Below are 20,869 nucleotides of genomic sequence, written 5' to 3'. Positions count from 1 at the left end.
ATTTCTGAGAACGTACGTTTGGAGCAGAGCATTATGTGGTGGTGAGACACCGACCGTTGGAAAAGTAGAACAGGACAGGATCGAAGCATTTGAGAGGTGGTGCTACAGAAGAATGTTGAAAATCAGGTGGACTGATAATATAAGGAAAGAGGTGGTAGTACCCAGAAAATACAAGCAAAGGAAAGTATGAAAAACACTGACAAGAAGAAGGGAAAGGATGGTAGGACATCTGTCAAGATATCTGGCAGTAATTTTCATGATACTGGAGGGAGCTGCAGAGAGTAAAAACTGTAGAGAAAGACGGACCTGACAAATCCAGCATGTAATTGGCGATGTAGGTAGCGAGTGCTACTCTGATCTGAAAAGGTTGGCACAGGATAGGAATTAGTGGTGCAATACATAAAACCAGTCAAAAAACCGATATCTCAAAAAAATTAATTATACCAATAGATTCACAATAGCCACATAAAAATGTTACAGTGGCCTAAGACTGGCTGTAAAGAAATTTTTGTGTGTCTACTGTATTACTGAGCAATGGAAACATAGTAGGTGGGGGTATCCAACCTGCTATATACTCTTATTGCACTGACTGAAGAGTGTATGAAGAAAATTTAACATTTTTAGGTTTTTAACATGCATGAACATGAACAAAATATTTAATCAGGTGCTGAATCACATACAGTGCAAAGAGTGACTTTGTTGTGGTTTCTACCTAACAGATCATATCTTTGATGTGGGTACCATTCAGTAAGGGTGTGCAGTTGGAGTGGAGCAAATTTACATTTGTGACTTTTAGTATGTATAGATTTTTCCGAGAGCTTACTTCAATTATCTAGTGAAGGAAGACTTGATGTGTAGGACAAGCTTACAGCAAACAGTATTGCAATTTAGGGACACGAATATTTCATTCAGTTATTTTACACTATTTGATGGAGTGACACTGCTCGTCGCTGTAGATCAGAAAGCAGATTTGTGGAATGTAGAGGTGAGTGTCTACAAATAGAGAAAGATTAAACCATCCCACCTAGCCAGATGTAAGCTCCGACATGCCTTACAGCCCACAGCGTTCTTGTTGCACATGAAATGTTTCCATCATGTGAATAAAACCAGGGTTCATGTTGACTGCCTATAAAACTGTGCTAAGTAATGACTAAACCATCTAGTGTTTCCATCATTCATTTGACATGTTAATTTCCTACCCCATCCACTATTTTAGTTCATATTAGTACCTCAATGTGAATTCTATTGGGCAAGTGTCACAACTGCCCACTGTAATGGACCCCATACAAGATGAACTCACACTAGCAGGGTCCAAGAAGCTGGATAGAATGCTGTAGCTCCTTCGTCACTTAGCACAGTTTTATGGGCAGTATAAGTGAACAATGGTTTTATCCAGGCAACGGAGAAATTGCAGGTGGTAACTGCACTCCTCTTTAGACGAAACTGCATTTTAAGACCACATTTCATAAAGAGTCGCCATATTACACCTTGGGATGGTTTTAACAAACCTTTTGTTTCTTAATGAGTCATGAGTTTTGACACTTTATACGTTCACTTTACGTTGTAGAATTCAGAGTTAAGCTAATCTGATAACATTTCCATTGGTTATAGGGTTAATCAGTTTTCAACTTGAATGTTGGTGCATCCTACATCGTCTCTAGCCTTATGCAGCATAATTATGACTGTACATTGCACCAATAATGGTGTGGCTGTGTTGTCTAGTAAAAGAGCCGCTATACAGCTAATTTGACCCTGAGGCATTTTCATCCCTTCTCAGGACAATTTTAATCGATTTTTAAGACTAGTTTGGAGAATGTCTGGAAATTTCTTTACACTAACAGTGTACAAGTATAGCCAAAGAAAGTGGTTGCTTTGACTACAAAATATCACGACTCTTCTATATTTGCTGAATGTCCAATGACTGACTACATAAAGGACATCAATGGCATGGTTGTATCTAGGCGCTGAATTAATGAAAGGCACATTAGTGCTGTTGGTACTTGAGTCGATATGGAATACCTGCTCTTTTACGTAAGTGTAAAAGTTTTTATTTCATCTAAAGATTTGTTTTAGTCACTGACACTGTGCAATTACCAGCAATAAAGGAATAAACGACTTAAGTATTCTCTTTATTGGAACCCCCCTCCCACATACACACACTTATTACTGTCATTCAATTGATTTGTGAGCCGAAGTTTATGTAATTTGTTACCTGTACTTTCAGGCATGACTGCCTCCCAGTATCATTCTCTCTGACATTGTAAAATCTGTCTTACTATGTTGTGCTCAAAGTTGACAGTCACTCTTCTGCCTCAAATATGACTAATTTGATGGTTGTAATTTTATTATAGATAGTACGCACAATGATACTATAAACATAGAATTTTCTTTGGTTTTCTATGAGCCATTATTAATTCCTTACTATATCACTAGGCACTGTTTCAGTAGTTTGAATGTAATCAAAGAGGATCTTCGCTGTACTTAAAAATTAAGGGATCTGCAATGAACTCCCTGTAAATCCCACAAATTTCCTACGTTCTGGCATGTTTACAGACACTTAACAAAAATTTGCATCACCTCAGTTCCGAGAGTTCCGGAACCTGTACAGAAAACTGGAATAGAGATCAACATAAACATCATTTCCGCCCTTTTTATTCTTCATGAAAATCACACATTCCATATCACACGACCATACAGCGAGACCTTCAGAGGTGGTGGTCCAGATTGCTCTACACACTGGTACCTCTAATACCCAATAGCACTTCCTCTTATATTGATGCAAGCCTGTATTCATCTTGGCATACCATCCACAAGTTCATCGAGGCACTGTGCGTCCAAATTTTCTCATACCTCATTGGCGATTCGGCCCAGATCCTTCAGCGACGTTGGTGGGTCACGTCGTCCATAAACATCACTTTTAAATCTATCCGAGGCATGTTCAATAGGGTTCATGTCAGGAGAACATGCTGGCCACTGTAGTGGAACGTGAAATTAAAGCGTCACCCATCCACCAGTGCCAGCCCAGTTTGCAGGTGAATATAAGTTTAATTTAGTGTTTTGTTTATGTATTTTGTAATATTTGTAATGGTTGTGAATTTTCTAAAGTTTTGTATTCATTTTTATGTTACATGTACGGGGAGGGCGGCGCAACGAACGGAGACAGCATCTTCACTGCCGGGACCAAAAAGAAAATTGCTGGCCACCATACGTCGCGGGTGGACAGCCAAAGATCCTGAAACCGAGTTGTTGCGTCGTGCTTCTAAAAACTGAAAAAATAAGAATTTGTAATGTTTCTACGACAATGACGTCATAGAAAGTTTTATCATGTTCTAAATGTTCAGTTCTATCTTGTCAAGGCTCAAGTTCACGTCTATATGTAGTATATAGGAAGATGATAAACTAGTGTATACTACAAAAGTTTAAATACGTGTTCCGAGAATCTATTTATGAATATTTATTGATTTACTTGACAAGATTATTAATTTTGACAACGTTCATCGTGAGTTTGAGTCTTAAAAGTTTATTCAATGTGGTTTTAATATTTATTAAAGCAGATTCTTGCGTTAATATAATGTCTGAGAAGAAACAAATGACATCTAAATTGAAAAAAGTTTGCAGAAAACCAATTGGATTGAGTGGCGTAATTCTGCGCATACGACTCAAATGATGATGTTTTAATTACAGTTTCGTTCAAGAGCCATTCAGCGACCACTTATGAAAAGAGTTTAAATAATTCTGAAGAGTTTTGTAACTGACGTTGGTGACGAAGTCTGCACATGGTCATATGTCGTTACACTGCACCACTCTAGTGAAGCGATGTCGTTATCGTGAAGGAAGTCATTCAGAAATGGTTCAAATGGCTCTAAGCACTATGGGACTTAACATCTGAGGTCTTCAGTCCCCTAGAACGTAGAACTACTGAAACCTAGCTAACCTAAGGACATCACACACATTTATGCCTGCCAATAGTCTACATAAGTACGTCACATTGTGGTATCGGCTGTAGAATTCCTGCAGTTTGTAGTTACAAAGACTGCCAACTGGGGCAGTGAGGATGCTGTCAGCAATGGCGCCTGTCTGTTCAGAGTTGCTACAAGCGCTCATCTGACGATAGCTGGATGGAGAAATGCACAGAAAGTTGAAAGAAGGGAAATGTTTAAAGTAGTGAGATTTGCCATGGCATCCCATACGTGGGGGTGAAGTTCAACACTATCTGTCAGATTGTATCATGTTTCATGTCAGCAGTAGTACGGCCCATGAAGGTCATGAGATTTCAGATTGTGCTTTGCTTCTCTGTGGTTAAACGTGGACTGCTTTTGCAATTTCAGATGACTAGCACATAAGCTAATGTGAATAATGCTACCAGTATGACATTATAATAAAATAAACGAGAAACGAACCATTCCATTATTGCAGCAGATGCAGAAGTAGATACCATGTTATATCAGAGAAACTTATCTTTTAATCTGGAAAGTTGGCTGTGTTCTTTTCTTTTATAAGAATTTGATTTTAATTTAGTTGATGATGAAACTTCAGCTGCATTATCACATAGGACCATGAACAATTATCATTCTAACAGTTGTATGATTGTGTTGTATTCTATCAAAGCATAAAATTGCTTGTTTAATCATTTGTGTGTCAAGTCTGAGTGTGGCAGGCTCATTGCATGAATGGCTGCTTAACCCCAGTTGCCTCGCACACCACAGAACACAAAGATAATGACACCACTGTATTTGAGTCCTACTTAAAGGTGAGTACAAATGATGGACTGTAGTATTCACTTTAGCATTCTTTAATTAGAACAATATCACAAAGAGATGCAGAAAGTCATTTCAGCACTATTGCAGAGATGTTTGTTGCACCGAATGCTTCACGATAGCATCTCCACGAGCTGCTGCTTGCCGTTCTGCCTGGCGATGACCCAGGGTTTGTGCCCGTGTGCGTCCCTGGCCTCAGTGTCAGCTCCTGCATCGAGCAGCACGGCCGCCACCTCTGTGTGGCCGCATCTAGCTGCACAGTGCAGCGGCGTCCACCCATACTTATCCCTGGCGTTGGGGTCAGCAGAGGACTCCAGCAGTCGCCGTGTCACAGCCACGTGGCCGCGGGACGCAGCCCAGTGCAGCGGCGTGTTCCTCCTGCTGTCCCTCTCATCCACCTCTGCCCCGCCTTCCACCAGACATGTTACTGCTTCCAGGTGTCCCCTCTCAGCTGCCCAGTGCAGAGCAGTCCACATGTCCTCGTCCCTCGCCCCCACTTCCGCCCCTGTCGCGAGAAGCACCCTGAGTTCCTCCACCGCCCCCTCCTTAGCTGCCTGGATCAGTCCTCGGCTACTCTCCTTTCCAGGAAGGCTCCTGCACAAAAAATAAAAATTCTCACACCTTCCTGAAAACACACACTTAATAAAGGAAACATACAACCAAAAATGTATACATATGTCCAACAACGACCCTAATATATTCCCCTTCTATGATACGAAACTCGTATATTAAGGTATAGTGGTTCTGAAACTTCCTACCAGATTACAACTGTTCGCCCGACCGAGACTCGAACTCGGGACCTTTGCTTTTACAGGCAAGTGCTCTACCAACTGAGCTACCCAAGCACGACTCCTTTCTTTCAGGAGTGCTCGTTCTGCAAGGTTCGCAGGAGAGCTTCTGTAAAGTTTGGTAGGTAGGGGACGAGATACTGGCAGAAGTAAAGCTGTGAGTACCAGGCGTGAGTCATGCTTCGGTAGCTCAGATGGTAGAGCACTTGCCCGCGAAAGGCAAAATGTCCCTAGTTCGAGTCTCGGTCGGGCACACAGTTTTAATATGCCAGGAAGTTTCATATCAGCGCACACTCCGCTGCAGAGTGAAAACCTCATTCTGGTATAGTGGTTCTGTCTTTAACGACCATCCATTAAAAGTTTCTTTATGTAACCTCTCAAGATTTTCATCTGTCAAATATCCGACACGCTGATTCCTGTAACTCACTTTCTTTCAACTCGGGGTGCTGTTTCTTAGCAGTTATTATATCCACTAAAATACATGCTTCAGGCAGCCTATACTAGTTCTCTGTGAAACTATCAAAGATTATACACAAAACAATTTACATTTACATGTTAAATACTTTCCTGACATTAAATCAAAATCCTTCAAACCTCTTATTGGTAAATTTGGTGACGTTATCAGCAAATCTTGCCAGCTTCTGTTTCACACAAAACAATTTCATTCAAACATTTTATAGGTAACAATGGCATGTAGTCCACTACTTCTCCATTGTGTGTGTGTGTGTGTGTGTGTGTGTGTGTGTGTGTGTGTGTGTGTGTGTGTGTGTATGTGTGTGTGTATGTGTGTGTACAACTGAAGCCTGTAAAAGTGTACTGTCTTTAGCATTACCATATTTGAAAACAGAGAAAAACACACACACACACACACACACACACACACACACACACACACACACGCACACGCACGCACGCACGCACGCACGCAATGGAGAAGTAGTAGACTACAGTCATCCTAGAAAAGATTACGTACTGTAAAATGCATGTGGCATGTTCTGGAAAGTAAAATGTGCCAACTTCTAGACAAACAAACCAAATAAATGATATGTACTTTTCTTATTCTGCCCAGAGATTTATTACAACTTATCAACATAATATTCATCTTCCACTTGCCCAGATCCATTCTGTTAAAATACACTCCTGGAAATTGAAATAAGAACACCGTGAATTCATTGTCCCAGGAAGGAGAAACTTTATTGACACATTCCTGGGGTCAGATAATCACATAATCACACTGACAGAACATCAGGCACATAGACACAGGCAACAGAGCCTGCACAATGTCGGCACTAGTACAGTGTATATCCACCTTTCGCAGCAATGCAGGTTGCTATTCTCCCATGGAGACGATCGTAGAGATGCTGGATGTAGTGCTGTGGAACGGCTTGCCATGCCATTTCCACCTGGCGCCTCAGTTGGACCAGCGTTCGTGCTGGACGTGCAGACCGCGTGAGACGACGCTTCATCCAGTCCCAAACATGCTCAATGGGGGACAGATCCGGAGATCTTGCTGGCCAGGGTAGTTGACTTACACCTTCTAGAGCACGTTGGTGGCACGGGATACATGCGGACGTGCATTGTCCTGTTGGAACAGCAAGTTCCCTTGCCGGTCTAGGATTGGTAGAACGGTGGGTTCGATGACGGTTTGGATGTACCGTGCACTATTCAGTGTCCCCTCGACGATCACCAGAGGTGTACGGCCAGTGTAGGAGATCGCTCCCCACACCATGATGCCGGGTGTTGGCCCCGTGTGCCTCGGTCGTATGCAGTCCTGATTGTGGCGCTCACCTGCACGGCGCCAAACACGCATACGACCATCATTGGCACCAAGGCAGAAGCGACTCTCATCGCTGAAGACGACACGTCTCCATTCGTCCCTCCATTCACGCCTGTCGCGACACCACTGGAGGCGGGCTGCACGATGTTGGGGCGTGAGCGGAAGACGGCCTAACAGTGTGCGGGACCGTAGCCCAGCTTCATGGAGACGGTTGCGAATGGTCCTCGCCGATACCCCAGGAGCATCAGTGTCCCTAATTTGCTGGGAAGTGGCGGTGCGGTCCCCTACAGCACTGCGTAGGATCCTACGGTCTTGGCGTGCATCCGTGCGTCGCTGCGGTCCGGTCCCACGTCGACGGGCACGTGCACCTTCCGCCGACCACTGGCGACAACATCGATGTACTGTGGAGACCTCACGCCCCACGTGTTGAGCAATTCGGCGGTACGTCCACCCGGCCTCCCGCATGCCCACTATACGCCCTCGCTCAAAGTCCGTCAACTGCACATACGGTTCACGTCCACGCTGTCGCGGCATGCTACCAGTGTTAAAAACTGCGATGGAGCTCCGTATGCCACGGCAAACTGGCTGACACTGACGGCGGCGGTGCACAAATGCTGCGCAGCTAACGCCATTCGACGGCCAACACCGCGGTTCCTGGTGTGTCCGCTGTGCCGTGCGTGTGATCATTGCTTGTACAGCCCTCTCGCAGTGTCCGGAGCAAGTATGGTGGGTCTGACACACCGGTGTCAATGTGTTCTTTTTTCCATTTCCAGAAGTGTAGATGAGCACTAAAATGGTAATATGACTGTTCCACATTAAAATAAATCAATGAAATGGAATGAAAAATTAATGAAGTCTTACATACATCATGTACTCTCGATGAATCACCTTTTTGAAAATGTATGTAACATTCCGTAACCTGTCCTATTGAATAATGAGGTAGACAATGTGAATCATGAACAGGTCTTCAATATTTGACAGCCTGCATATCGTGTTGACCCCCATAGTGCTTTACTATGTGCACCAATGGTGGTGGTGGCGGTGGTGGTGGTGGTGGTGCTTGTGCTCCACTGCCTACCTCTGTTGTGTCCATTGGTTTACAGGAACCAACAGTGACATTTACTACATAGTAGCAATGTTGCTACTTCATTTTAGAACACAGAGTGCACAGAGATACCAAAACCAAGTTAAAGCATCATGGGACTGTGTATGAATAGGCAATAGGAATCCAAGGCTATGGTAAAGAGCAACTAAGTTGCTTTATCTATGTTTACATGTATACCGTAAAATGACATGAGTAAGGGCAAAACGACTAAAGTTTGCCTGATCAACTGACGTAAAAAAACCATTTAAAACATTTAGAAATACATTGCAATAGCGTTACTAATACCATAAGAGTGCTTTGATCCCAATTCCTATCAAATTATTGCAGTTGGTTAAAATGTTTGTCTGAAAGACTACACACCCGTCCATAAGCCATGGAAAGGGCCATTAATGTAGTAAACAAGAATGAAATTGGCTGATTGAGAGCAGCTAGACAATTTCGTGTATCACAGGTTACTTCGCACGAGTACCCGTGGTCCAGGGGTAGCGTCTTTGATTCATAATCAAAACGTCTTCGGCCCCGGGTTCGATCCCCGCCACTGCCTAAATTTTGAAAAATAATCAGCATTGGCGGCCGAAGTCTTCCGGCATAAGAAGTCAGCCTCATTCTGCCAACGGCCTTGTCAAAGAGGGTTGAGGAGCGGATAGAGGTTCAGGGCACTCTGTTGTCCTAGGGGTGGGAAATTTCCCCTGAAGGCGGAAGAATCAGCAATGATCAACGACATGAGGATGCAGAAGGCAATGGAAACCACTGCATTAAAGACACGTAACGTGTATCCACAGGACATGTGGCCTGTAGTTGAAGAAGTGTCATGATGATCTCTCCATTGGCCAAACATTCCGGAATAGTCCCCCATTCGTATCTCCGGTAGAGGACTGCGAAGAGGGAGGTTACCATGAGAAAAAGATTGAATAATCAACGAAAGGATAATGTTCTACTAGTCGGGGCGTGGAATGTCAGAAGCTTGAACGTGGTAGGGAAGCTAGAAAATCTGAAAAGGGAAATAAGGGAAATGCAAAGGCTCAATCTAGATATAGTACGGGTCGGTGAAGTGAAGTGGAAGGAAGACAAGGATTTCTGGTCAGATGAGTATCGGGTAATATCAACAGCAGCAGAAAATGGTGTAACAGGTGTAGGATTCGTTATGAATAGGAAGGTAGGGCAGAGGGTGTGTTACTGTGAATAGTTCAGTGACCGGGTTGTTCTAATCAGAATCGACAGCAGACCAACACCGACAACGATAGTTCAGGTATACATGCCGACGTCACAAGCTGAAGATGAACAGATAGAGAAAGTGTATGAGGATATTGAAAGGGTAATGCAGTATGTAAAGGTGGACGAAAATCTAATAGTCATGGGCGACTGGAATGCAGTTGTAGGGGGAGGAGTAGACGAAAAGGTTACAGGAGAATATGGGCTTGAGACAAGCAATGAAAGAGGAGAAAGACTAATTGAGTTCTGTAACAAGTTTCAGCTAGTAATAGCGAATACCCTGTTCAAGAATCACAAGAGGAAGAGGTATACTTGGAAAAGGCCGGGAGATACGGGAAGATTTCAGTTAGATTACATCATGGTCAGACAGAGATTCCGAAATCAGATACTGGATTGTAAAGCGTACCCATGAGCAGATATAGACTCAGATTACAATATAGTAGTCATAAAGAGTAGGCTGAAGTTCAAGACATTAGTCAGGAAGAATCAATACGTAAAGAAGTGGGATACGGAAGTTCTAAAGAATGACGAGGTACGTTTGAAGTTCTCTAACGCTATAGATACAGCAATAAGGAATAGCGCAGGAGGCAGCAAAGTTGAAGAGGAATGGACATCTCTAAAAAGGGCCATCACAGAAGTTGGGATGGAAAACATAGGTACAAAGAAGGTAGCTGTGAAGAAACCATGGGTAACAGAAGAAATACTTCAGTTGATTGATGAAAGGAGGAAGTACAAACATGTTCCGGGAAATTCAGGAATACAGAAATACAAGTCGCTGAGGAATGAAATAAATAGGAAGTGCAGGGAAGCTAAGACGAAATGGCTGCAGGAAAAATGTGAAGACATCGAAAAAGATATGATTGTCGGAAGGACAGACTCGGCATACAGGAAAGTCAAAACAACCTTTGGTGACATTAAAAGCAATGGTGGTGACATTAAGAGTGCAACGGGAATTCCACTGTTAAATGTAGAGGAGAGAGCAGATAGGTGGAAAGAATTCTTTGAAAGCCTCTATGAGGGTGAAGATTTGTCTGATGTGATAGAAGAAGAAACAGGAGTCGATTTAGAAGAGATAGGGGATCCAGTATCAGAATCGGAATTTAAAAAGAGCTTTGGAGGACTTAAGGTAAAATAAGGCAGAAGGGATGGATAACATTCCATCAGAATTTCTAAAATCATTAGGGGAAGTGGCAACGAAACGACTATTCACGTTGGTGTGTAGAATATATGAGTCTGGCGACATACCATCTGACTTTCGGAAAAGCATCATCCACACAATTCCGAAGACGGCAAGAGCTGACAAGTGCGAGAATTATCGCACAATCAGCTTAACATTTCATGCATCGAAGCTGCTTACAAGAATAATATACAGAAGAATGGAAAAGAAAATTGAGAATGCGCTAGGTGGCGATCAGTTTGGCTTTAGGAAAAGTAAAGGCACGAGAGAGGCAATACTGACGTTACGGCTAATAATGGAAGCAAGGCTGAAGACCTGGAAAAAGCGTTCGACAACATAAAATGGTGCAAGCTGTTCGAGATATTGAAAAAAGTAGGGATAAGCTATAGGGAGAGACGGGTCATATACAATATGTACACCAACCAAGAGGGAATAATAAGAGTGGACGATCAAGAACGAAGTGCTCGTATTAAGAAGGGAGTAAGACAAGGCTGTAGCCTTTCGCCCCTACTCTTCAATCTGTACATCGAGGACGCAATGCTGGAAATAAAATAAAGGTTCAGGAGTGGAATTAAAATACAAAGTGAAAGGATATCAATGATACGATTCGCTGATGACATTGCTATCCTGAGTGAAAGTGAAGATGAATTAAATGATCTGCTGAACAGAATGAACCGTCTAATGAGTACACAGTATGGTTTGAGAGTAAATCGGAGAAAGACGAAGGTAATGAGAAGTAGTAGAAATGAGAACAGCGAGAAACTTAACATCAGGATTGATGGTCACGAAGTCAATGAAGTTAAGGTATTCTGCTACCTAGGCAATAAAATAACCAATGATGGACGGAGCAAGGAGGACATTAAAAGCAGACTCGCTATGGCAAAAAAGGTATTTCTGGCCAATAGAAGTCTACTAATATCAAATACCGGCCTTAATTTGAGGAAGAAATTTCTGAGGATGTACGTCTGGAGTACAGCATTGTATGGTAGTAAAACATGGACTGTGGGAAAACCGGAACAGAAGAGAATCGAAGCATTTGAGATGTGGCGCTATAGACGAATGTTGAAAATTAGGTGGACTGATAAGGTAAGGAATGGGGAGGTTCTACGCAGAATCGGAGAGGAAAGGAATATGTGGAAAACACTGATAAGGAGAAGGGACAGGATGATAGGACATCTGCTAAGACATGAGGGGATGACTTCCATGGTACTAGAGGGAGCTGTAGAGGGCAAAAACTGTAGAGGAAGACAGATTGGAATATGTCAAGCAAATAATTGAGGACGTAGGTTGCAAGTGCTACTCTGAGATGAAGAGGTTAGCACAGGAAAGGATTTCGTGGCAGGCCGCATCAAACCAGTCAGACTGATGACCCAAAAAAAGGTCACTTTCAGAAAGCATGCCACAAACGAAGGATCAGAGGTTTCAGTCTACATTTGACGAGGGGTTTATGCAGGACATAGTGTCCTAATGGAACTAGCTTACTAAGCCGCAGTATCTCTCACAAATGTAATAAGGAGAAGAAAATTGCTGGCAGGACTGATTGAAAGGATTTATGACACACAATCCTGATTTATCTTTAAGGGAGCTGGAAGCTGCTATTTTGGCTCATGCAAGGGAATTCAACAGAGTTCAGGTTGACAGATTTTACATGGTATGTGAATGTGTTCAATAAAGAAGGAATTGTGCCATCATGAATTTATAATATGAGTTAATCAGTACTTTCATGTGTGCACATGAGTCAAAAAATTTTTGCAACGATTGGAGAAACAAGTGAGGGTACCTACAATTGTTGAAAGGAGGTTGCACATTACAATATTAGTGTGCATAAGTTCTGCTGCTAACTTTGTACCTCCAGCTTTACTCTGCCCCAGAAAAAACCGAAAGAGCAATTAACTGATGGAATACCTACAAGAACTCTACATATAGGCCTGAAAGTGGATGGATGGCTGGAGAAATTTTTCTCAAGTGGCTGCATCACTATTCAAGTTTCAATAAGCAAACAGGATAAAGTGTTTATTATTGATGGAAATTGCCGGAATGTCAGACATGTTCAAATGCTGAAATGTGCCAATGAAAATGGAGCTTCTCTATTTGGTCTACTATCCCACTGTATTCGCCAACTTCAGCCATTAGACGTGTCCATTTGTGGGCCCATGAAGACCTATTAGAATGAAACTTTCAAACATCCTAGAAACACACCAAACGTCACCCAGTGCCAAATGCGTTAACTCTTTGCCACTGAATAAGGTAAAGAAGCATGTGTGGTTAATACTAAGAGCGGATTTCCTAAGGTTGCTTGACTCACTGTTGCTGCCCTCTCGTTCGCCTGCATCATTAAGCTAGCTGAAATATCCACACGCAAAAAGGGAGGCTAAGTGAATGGGAAGTGAAAGTACCACTCAAGCAGGGCTGGGCTTCAGTACCTAGTCAGCAGAATCCGCCCTCTTTTGAGCAAGGCTAACTACGCAGAGCCTGTGGGTGCCTGGGCACCAATCTACCTCGCCGCCGTCATTGAGTACCTAGCAGCTGAGTGCAAGAAGTTTGGGCTTAGGGTGCTTACTTTTTCTGCAAACTGAACACTATCATGAAACTTCCTGGCAGATTAAAACTGTGTGCCCGACCGAGACTCGAACTCGGGAACTTTGCCTTTTGCGGGCAACTGCTCTACCATCTGAGTTACCGAAGCACGTCTCACACCCAGTCCTCACAGCTTTACTTCTTCCAGTACCTCGTCTCCTACCTTCCAACCTCTACAGAAGCTCTCCTGCGAACCTTGCAGAACTAGCACTCCTGAAAAAGGATAAAGCTGTGAGGACCGGGCGTGAGTCGTGCTTCGGTGGCTCAGATGGTAGAGCACTTGCCTGCGAAAGGCAACGGTCCCGAGTTCGAGTCTCGGTCGGGCACACAGTTTTAATCTGCCAGGAAGTTTCATATCAGCGCACACTCCGCTGCAGAGTGAAAATCTCATTCTGAGCACTATCCTTTTTCCCTATTGTAAGTTCAAAATGACACATGGGCACAGTTTCTTGTCTTAATTTTTTCTTAATATTGTAGTTTCATGTTTAATGATTTCTAATCATTTTGGAGCATGTCCTGGATTTTGAAGTGTTTACATAATAGTGATAAAAAATTTTGAATAAAAAAATTAAAATAGTATGTTATTTCGGGAACTGTTTTCCCCTACAGTATTACAGGTCGCTAAGGAACAAATTAAAAAGGAAGTTCTGGAAAGAAAAAGCAAAATTGTTACTGGAAAAGCACGAGCATTCAAGATAAAGAGTTAGAAATGAATTTCATTGTTAAAAGCAGAGCAGAGCAAGGATGGAAGCGATATAGTGAAGACGTCCATGGATGAAAGAAACTATCAGATGATGTGATACAAGAAAAAATGGACGACAAACAACCAAACATAGGGGAGTCAGCATTAGAACTTAAGAAAAGCTTTGGAATACTTGCACACAAACAAGACAATCTGGTTGGATAATACTACTTTGGAATTTCTATAACCTTTGGCGAAAGTGACACCTATATGATTGTTCAAGTCGATTGCACAACCTATGACAAGGGACATACAAGCAGGCCTTTAGAACAAAAAAGTCTTGCAGATACTATAGAAGTAGGCAAAGGTCAATAAGTGAAAACTTCCACACAATTAGCTTGACAACTCATGCATCCAAATTTATGACGAGATCAACATACAGTAGAATGGTAAGGAAAATTTAAGATCTATTAGATTTTGATAAGTTTGGCTTTAGGAAACACAAAGGCCTCAGAGAGGCACTTTCACTTGGTAATGGAAGCAATATTTACCAAAAATAAAGGAATGTTCATTGGATTTGTCTATCTTTAGGAAGCTTTGCCAGTGTAAAATGTTGCAACTCATACAAAATCCTGAAAAATAGTTTAATACATAGGGAAAAGTCAGGTAATATATAGTTATATACAATAATCGACAGGGTAAAATAGGAATGGAAGAAAGAGGAACTGATTAAAAATATACTATAAATGGTTCACCATAATCTTTTAAAATGAACATCAAGGTGCAACTGAAGAGATTCAGTAATAGAATTAAAATTCAGAATGAAAGGATTTAATGATAGGACTCGCTGATGATATTGCTATCATTAGCAAAAGTGAGAAAGAATTACCAGAGCGGTTGAATGTAATGAACAGTCTAATGAATACAGCATTAGGATTTATAATCAAAAGAAAGATGAATGTATTGGGGAGTAGTAGAAATAACATTGATAAACTTATCGAGGACCACACTAGCACCGAACTTAGACATGAGGGACAATGCAAGTTGTTCCAGCAGGGTAATACAACATTCCTCAGCAAACATGACTACAAATACCAAACACAGGCCTTAATCTGTAGAAGAAGTATCTGAGAATGTACATCTGGAGCAGAATAGTGAATGGAAACGAACCATGGGCTGTGAGAAAAGCAAGAAAAGAGAATACTACATTCAAAATGGGATACTGCAGGAAGGTGTTGAAAATTGTGTTAACTGATAAGAAAGGAACTGTAAAACAACTGTTTTTACACATGCAATTTAACAATGACAGCAAATAAGGATAGACTGTTTAAAGGTCAAAGTTCTTGAAGCTTTGAAAACTTGGGCTATTTCATTACATCTGCTGGTAAACACTTAAATTTAGAGATCTGCTGAATGTGACAAAGTGCCTATTGGCTCCTGTCTCGGGTTCTTTGACCAACGTTAGTCTCATGATTTTACTGACGTTTCGCCAGCCGAGTGCCTGGCATTGTCAAAGCATCACCTTCCATTACCCGTGGTGAATTGAGCCGAGCTCACAGCCACAGAGCATATGTACCTGTTGCACCAATGTCTGTGAGGTTTTCCGCGGTCATTTCCGGTGCGGTTGTACTCTTGCTACCTGCGACGGTCGTTCGCTACATTACAGGAATCCAGGATCCGTTTACCTTGAGGCTTTCCGCTTCCTTGTTGAAGCCATTCAAGTGTTTTTCTATTTCTACAGCTTCTCTGAATAAGTGGATTTCTCAAGCTGGCCCAAGCTTCAATGTCTCTTATGTTCTTTCATCCTGGTAATGATGGATCGTCCAGTCATCCCGTCAGAGGCAGCGAGGTGGGCTCCAGTTCACCACCGGCAATGGAGGGTGAAGCTTTGACAATGTCAGCCACTCGTGCTGGCGAAAAGTCAGTAAAATCATCAGACGAACATCGACCATAGAACCTGAGACAGAAGCCAGTACGCAGTTGGTCAACAAGTGGCTACGAAAGCCTTAACAGTTCTCTTTGAATCTGGCAGGTAACAAAAGTATTCTGCCGTACCTGCAAATGGCTGTCGTAGGCATCAATGAAGGTCAAACATTATAGCCTTGAACACACACACACACACACACACACACACACACACACACAGAGAGAGAGAGAGAGAGAGAGAGAGAGAGAGAGAGAGTGCCCCTCTAAGCACAACAGCACAGGTGCAGCGCCCATCTGCCTACGCACTACGAGATGGTGCTGCCATAGAGACGGACCAAATTCTGATTCCGCCAATTCGCGTATTAATATGTAACACAGCCAATGAGATTACTGCTAACATGGAACCTTTTCTCCTCGTGGATCTCGCGCAGTGATACATGAATGCGCGAGGTATTATTATGAGTGTACAGACCTCCAATTAGTCAGTCTGCATCAGTCGGTACCAGTCTGCATTAGTCTGTACGAGTTCTACATTTGTCTGCACCTGACTATAGTCAAGTTTCAGTGTGCGCCTAATAAGATTACCATATTCCTGTATATAGCCATAAAGATACATGTATAGACACTTTTGTCAAGTATCAGAGATATGCGAGAATAAGATTAACGTACCAATACCAAAGGAACTTCAGATTGTCAATTGTAAATAGCATCCAGAACCAAGTTAAGTAATTTTTAGGCTTGTTATTACTTCAATAAATGTGTGTGGAAAATAATCAAGTTCTGTTTAAAGTTGGTCGCCGTCAATCTGGTACTCTAAGCGTGCGAGTGGCATTTCTATCGTCTGTACCTAACGGCAGAAGATTAACACGCCACGATAAGACCACGAGACATATTGCTCACACTCACCTACTTCGTTAGAGCGACAAGTCAAATAATGTGATTGTGTGTGCACCGAAGGTCTTACAGTACGCACACCACAGAAATGCAGGTGATCATCTTGTCTCGCACTTACCTGGTTTTTGTTAGTGGCCCACCCAGCAACTGACTGACTTTGACCAGCTCGTCAGGGTGGTTGAGGACCGCATCCGCCCAACCCGCTGTGGCAAACACCAGCGAGTTGGCTCTTATGAAGGCGACAGCGACCTCTGCGAGGCTGGGACAGGAGTGCCTCACTGCCAGCACCGCTGTACGCGCCGCGTTCTCCGCTGACAGCTGACTGGCCAGCTGCTCCTCACACTGGACCTTCAGCCCCCACACGCCGTATCTGTCGGCAGCTGCCAGGAGTTGTGGGGCCATGCGCGGCACCTCAGGAGCACGGAGGGAGTACATGTAGACCAGCAGCTGGTGCAGCACCCGGCCCTCCACATCGGGGACTGCGACCACACTGCTGCCGGGCTGCGGCGTGTCCTGGCAGAACATGGCGGCGAACACGGGGCTCCTGGCGGCCAGGACGGCCCTGTGCGCTACCAGCTGTGTGTCGCCCGCCACCAGCGTCACCGTCGCCCCTTCCCCCGCGTCCGTAGCAGCAGCCTCTTGCGCCTCCTTGGCGGCTGCCATGGTGAATGTTCCTGAAACAAGGCGTCACTGAACAGCCATTTGCCCTTACACACCCCATACATTCATGTCTTAGGCATAGGTAGATCTGTGTCCAGCAACAGCGGGCAAATTTCACCCATTACATGTCAATCACAAGTGCATGACATCCTTCCCTAGCCATAGGTGACAGCCAGGTGTCTTCAACACTACAATATCAAACGCCTGTATTTCAACTACACATGACGACAGTCTCTGTTCCCGAAAGAACAGTTACCGTAGATGACCATGCAGCTTCGCTAGAAATGACATGATAATTAAATGGACACCCTAGCTGCAAACAGGCGTTGGTGTACTTCATTAGGGACATGTCGAAAGTGTGTGCCCCGACCGGGACTCGAACCCGGGATCTCCTGCTTGCATGGCCGTCGCCCTATGCATCTGAGCCACCGAGGGCACAGAGGATAGCGCGACTGCAGCGACTTATCCCTTGCACGCTCCCTGTGAGACCCACATTCCCAACTTGTCCACACCACTACATTCGAGTGCGCCTAAGATGTTTGGCCATCATACTCATTACTCGTGGCAGTTTAATCTACCAAGTCCCGTATGAGTTCGGGCATAGTGTGTGCTTCCCGGCCATTGACCTTCTTGTGCGAACGCACACACTATGCCCGAACTCGTACGGGATTTGGTAGATTAAACTGCCACGAGTAATGAGTGTGATGGGCGAACATCTCTTAGGCGCACTCGAATGTAGTGGTTTGGACATGTTGGGAATGTGGATCTCACGGGGAGCGTGCAAGGGATAAGTCCCTGGAGTCGCGCTATCCTCTGTGCCCTCAGTGGCTCAGATGCATAGAGCGTCTGCCATGTAAGCAGGAGACCCCGGGTTCGAGTCCCGGTCGGGGCACACATTTTCGACATGTCCCTAATGAAGTACACTAATGCCTGTTTGCAGCTAGGGTGTCCATTTAATTATTTCACCTGGATTTCCCACAAGAAGTCGACATGAAGGGGTGAAGACACTATTTCTGTAATTTCTAGTCGCAGTACAGTGTTACAAAACAATGAAGCTTTTAAATATGGAGATCAGGAACAATACAAACAAGACCTGTAGAATCTATAGCGGTGCTTCACTGAACGACTTAGCCTCATAATCTCTCCAGGTATATAGCAAACTGCTCGTAGTTACCTTTCCTGTTCCACTCCCAAGTAGAGCGACTGTGAAACAAGTACTAAAATGTAGACTTTCACGGCCGGAAATATCATGCCCATTATAATTATCCGGGCTGTTACGCCGTGGTCGGTTGATGAATTCTGTGTCATTTGGCTCGCTACTGACTGTACTGGGTGTGTTGGACCTTCCATCGAGCTACTGACCCCTTGAAGATTTCTCCCTCAGTCGGAGACGAAACGTTGGGAATTGAGACGGAATTCATCAACCGACCACGGCATAACAGCCCAGATAATTACAATGGACAGTGAAACAAGTGTCTATATGGCTCCTTATGAGTCCTAATTCCTACCATCTTATCTTTGGGTCCTTACGCGAAATGGACGTTGGTAGCAGCAGAATCGTTCTGCTGTCAGCTGCCAAAGCCAATTCTCTACGTATTCTCAATGGTGTTCCTTGAAAGAACATCAGCTTCTCCCCAGGGATTAACATTTGAGTTTCCACAGCAGCTCTGTAACATTTTCTTCAAACCTATTGCTACCAAATGTTAGAAGCCTGCCTCAATTTCTTTGATGCCCTTCCTTCCGTCCGACCCAGTGACGATCAACAGTCACGCAGTACCCAAGAATGGGTCGCATTACTTTCCTATAGTCATCTACTTTACAGGTTATTTACACATTCCTAAAATTCTCCCAGTAAACCGAAGTCGAGAACTCGCCTTCCCTTCTGCCGTACTTATGTGCTCGTTCTATTTTATGTCACTTTGCAGTCTTACTCCTGGATATTTAATCGACGTGAATGTGAAGCACAACACTTCGAACGTTGTAGTCAAGCATTACTGGATAGTTTTTCCTACTCATCTGCAATGGCTTACATTTTTGTACATTTAAAGCAAGCTATCATTCATTATATAAACAAGAAATTTCGTCTGAGTCACATTGTACACTGCTAAGTCACTCAAAAACACCACCTCTCTGTACCTCGGCATCATCAGCAAATAGCTGCAGATTGCTGCCCACCCTGTCTGCCAGCTCATTTATGTATATGGAGGATCACAGGTACCATCTCACACCACCCTGCCAATACCCTTGTCTTTGATGAACGCTCTCCATCAAGGACAATATATTAGATTCTATTATTTAAGAAGTCTTTCATCCACTCACATATCTGGGAACCTTTTCTGTTGCTATCTCCATTAACAGGCTGCAGTGCGACAGTTGCAGATACTTTCCGGAAATCTAGCAGTATGGACTACCTTTTACCTTTCAACCACTGTTCACACTATAAACATGTCAAAGGACAAGGCGAGATTCACACATGCAATGCTTTCTGAATCTGTGCTGGATTGCTGACAGAGCCTCTTCCATATGAAGGAAATTTATCATCTTTGAACTGATAACATGTTCAAGGATTCTACAGCAGACGAATGTTGAGGACATCGATCTGTGATTTTGCAGGTTCGTTTTTTTAACCTGGTTATATACATGCACTTTTTTTCCAGTCGCTTGGAATTTTGTTGTGCTGGACAAGAGACTCGCGACAAATCAAAGCTAAGTAACGGCCCAATGCCGTAGATCTCCAAACATTTCAACCAAAGGGCAACAGGGCTGTTCTGCTAAGTCATAAGAGGCTATAGTCCCTAAGTTTTCTTGTGGCCTGATACAAGTATTGTACAGTCCGGAAGTTTTCGTGACGATTACCAATGTCGCCATTCTTTACGAGCTGACAGTGGCAGAGCAGTTGCCATTAAACAGTGAACAGCTGTTATTGCTTGAAATCTGGGAGGGAACAAAATGTTTAAGACTATGTGAGTAATCACACTGAAGTCGGAAACGAAATATCAAGCAAACATTGGAAACATTAACGGAAAGGAAGAAAAGCTGTCAAAAGTGTTAAAAACAATATAACAGATGGCCTTGGCTGGCTGACTGAAGTAATAAAAATGGATGAGGCAGCCACTGCCACACACTAAAGTCTCCAGCCTAAGAGCAAAATGACGCCATGATCATTTAATCGTACGGTAAAGCTGCATGCCCTCGGGAAAAATTACGGCCGTAGTTTCCCCTTGCTTTCAGCCGTTCGTAGTACCAGCACAGCAAGGCCGTTTTGGTTAATGTTGCAAGGCCAGATCAGTCACTCATCCAGACTGTTGCCCCTG

The 20,869-nt window shown here is 43.5% G+C and overlaps 1 protein-coding gene and 1 non-coding gene across 2 annotated transcripts in view; both read right to left on the bottom strand.

Annotated features, from left to right (window-relative positions):
• Positions 1 to 4,712: 4,712 nt before the first annotated feature.
• LOC126294955 (putative ankyrin-containing lipoprotein Lxx09580) overlaps positions 4,713 to 20,869 on the bottom strand; it is a 65,828-nt gene continuing 49,671 nt past the window's right edge. Inside the window, exons 2-3 of the mRNA XM_049987175.1 lie at positions 17,014 to 17,569; positions 4,713 to 5,351 (exon numbers count right to left, since the gene is read on the bottom strand). Of these exons, the coding sequence (XP_049843132.1) occupies positions 4,871 to 5,351; positions 17,014 to 17,558 (1,026 nt within the window). The 5' untranslated portion in view covers positions 17,559 to 17,569 and the 3' untranslated portion in view covers positions 4,713 to 4,870. The remainder of the gene's footprint in view (positions 5,352 to 17,013; positions 17,570 to 20,869) is intronic.
• On the bottom strand, positions 5,531 to 5,602 carry Trnay-gua (transfer RNA tyrosine (anticodon GUA)). The gene has a single exon. It is a non-coding gene; the product is annotated as a tRNA-Tyr (tRNA).

The sequence above is a fragment of the Schistocerca gregaria genome, chromosome 11 (genome assembly GCF_023897955.1).
Source record: "Schistocerca gregaria isolate iqSchGreg1 chromosome 11, iqSchGreg1.2, whole genome shotgun sequence".
Lineage (NCBI taxonomy): Eukaryota > Metazoa > Arthropoda > Insecta > Orthoptera > Acrididae > Schistocerca > Schistocerca gregaria.
The sequence above is the reverse complement of the archived record's forward strand: the minus strand, read 5'-3'. Positions and strand labels throughout refer to the sequence as shown.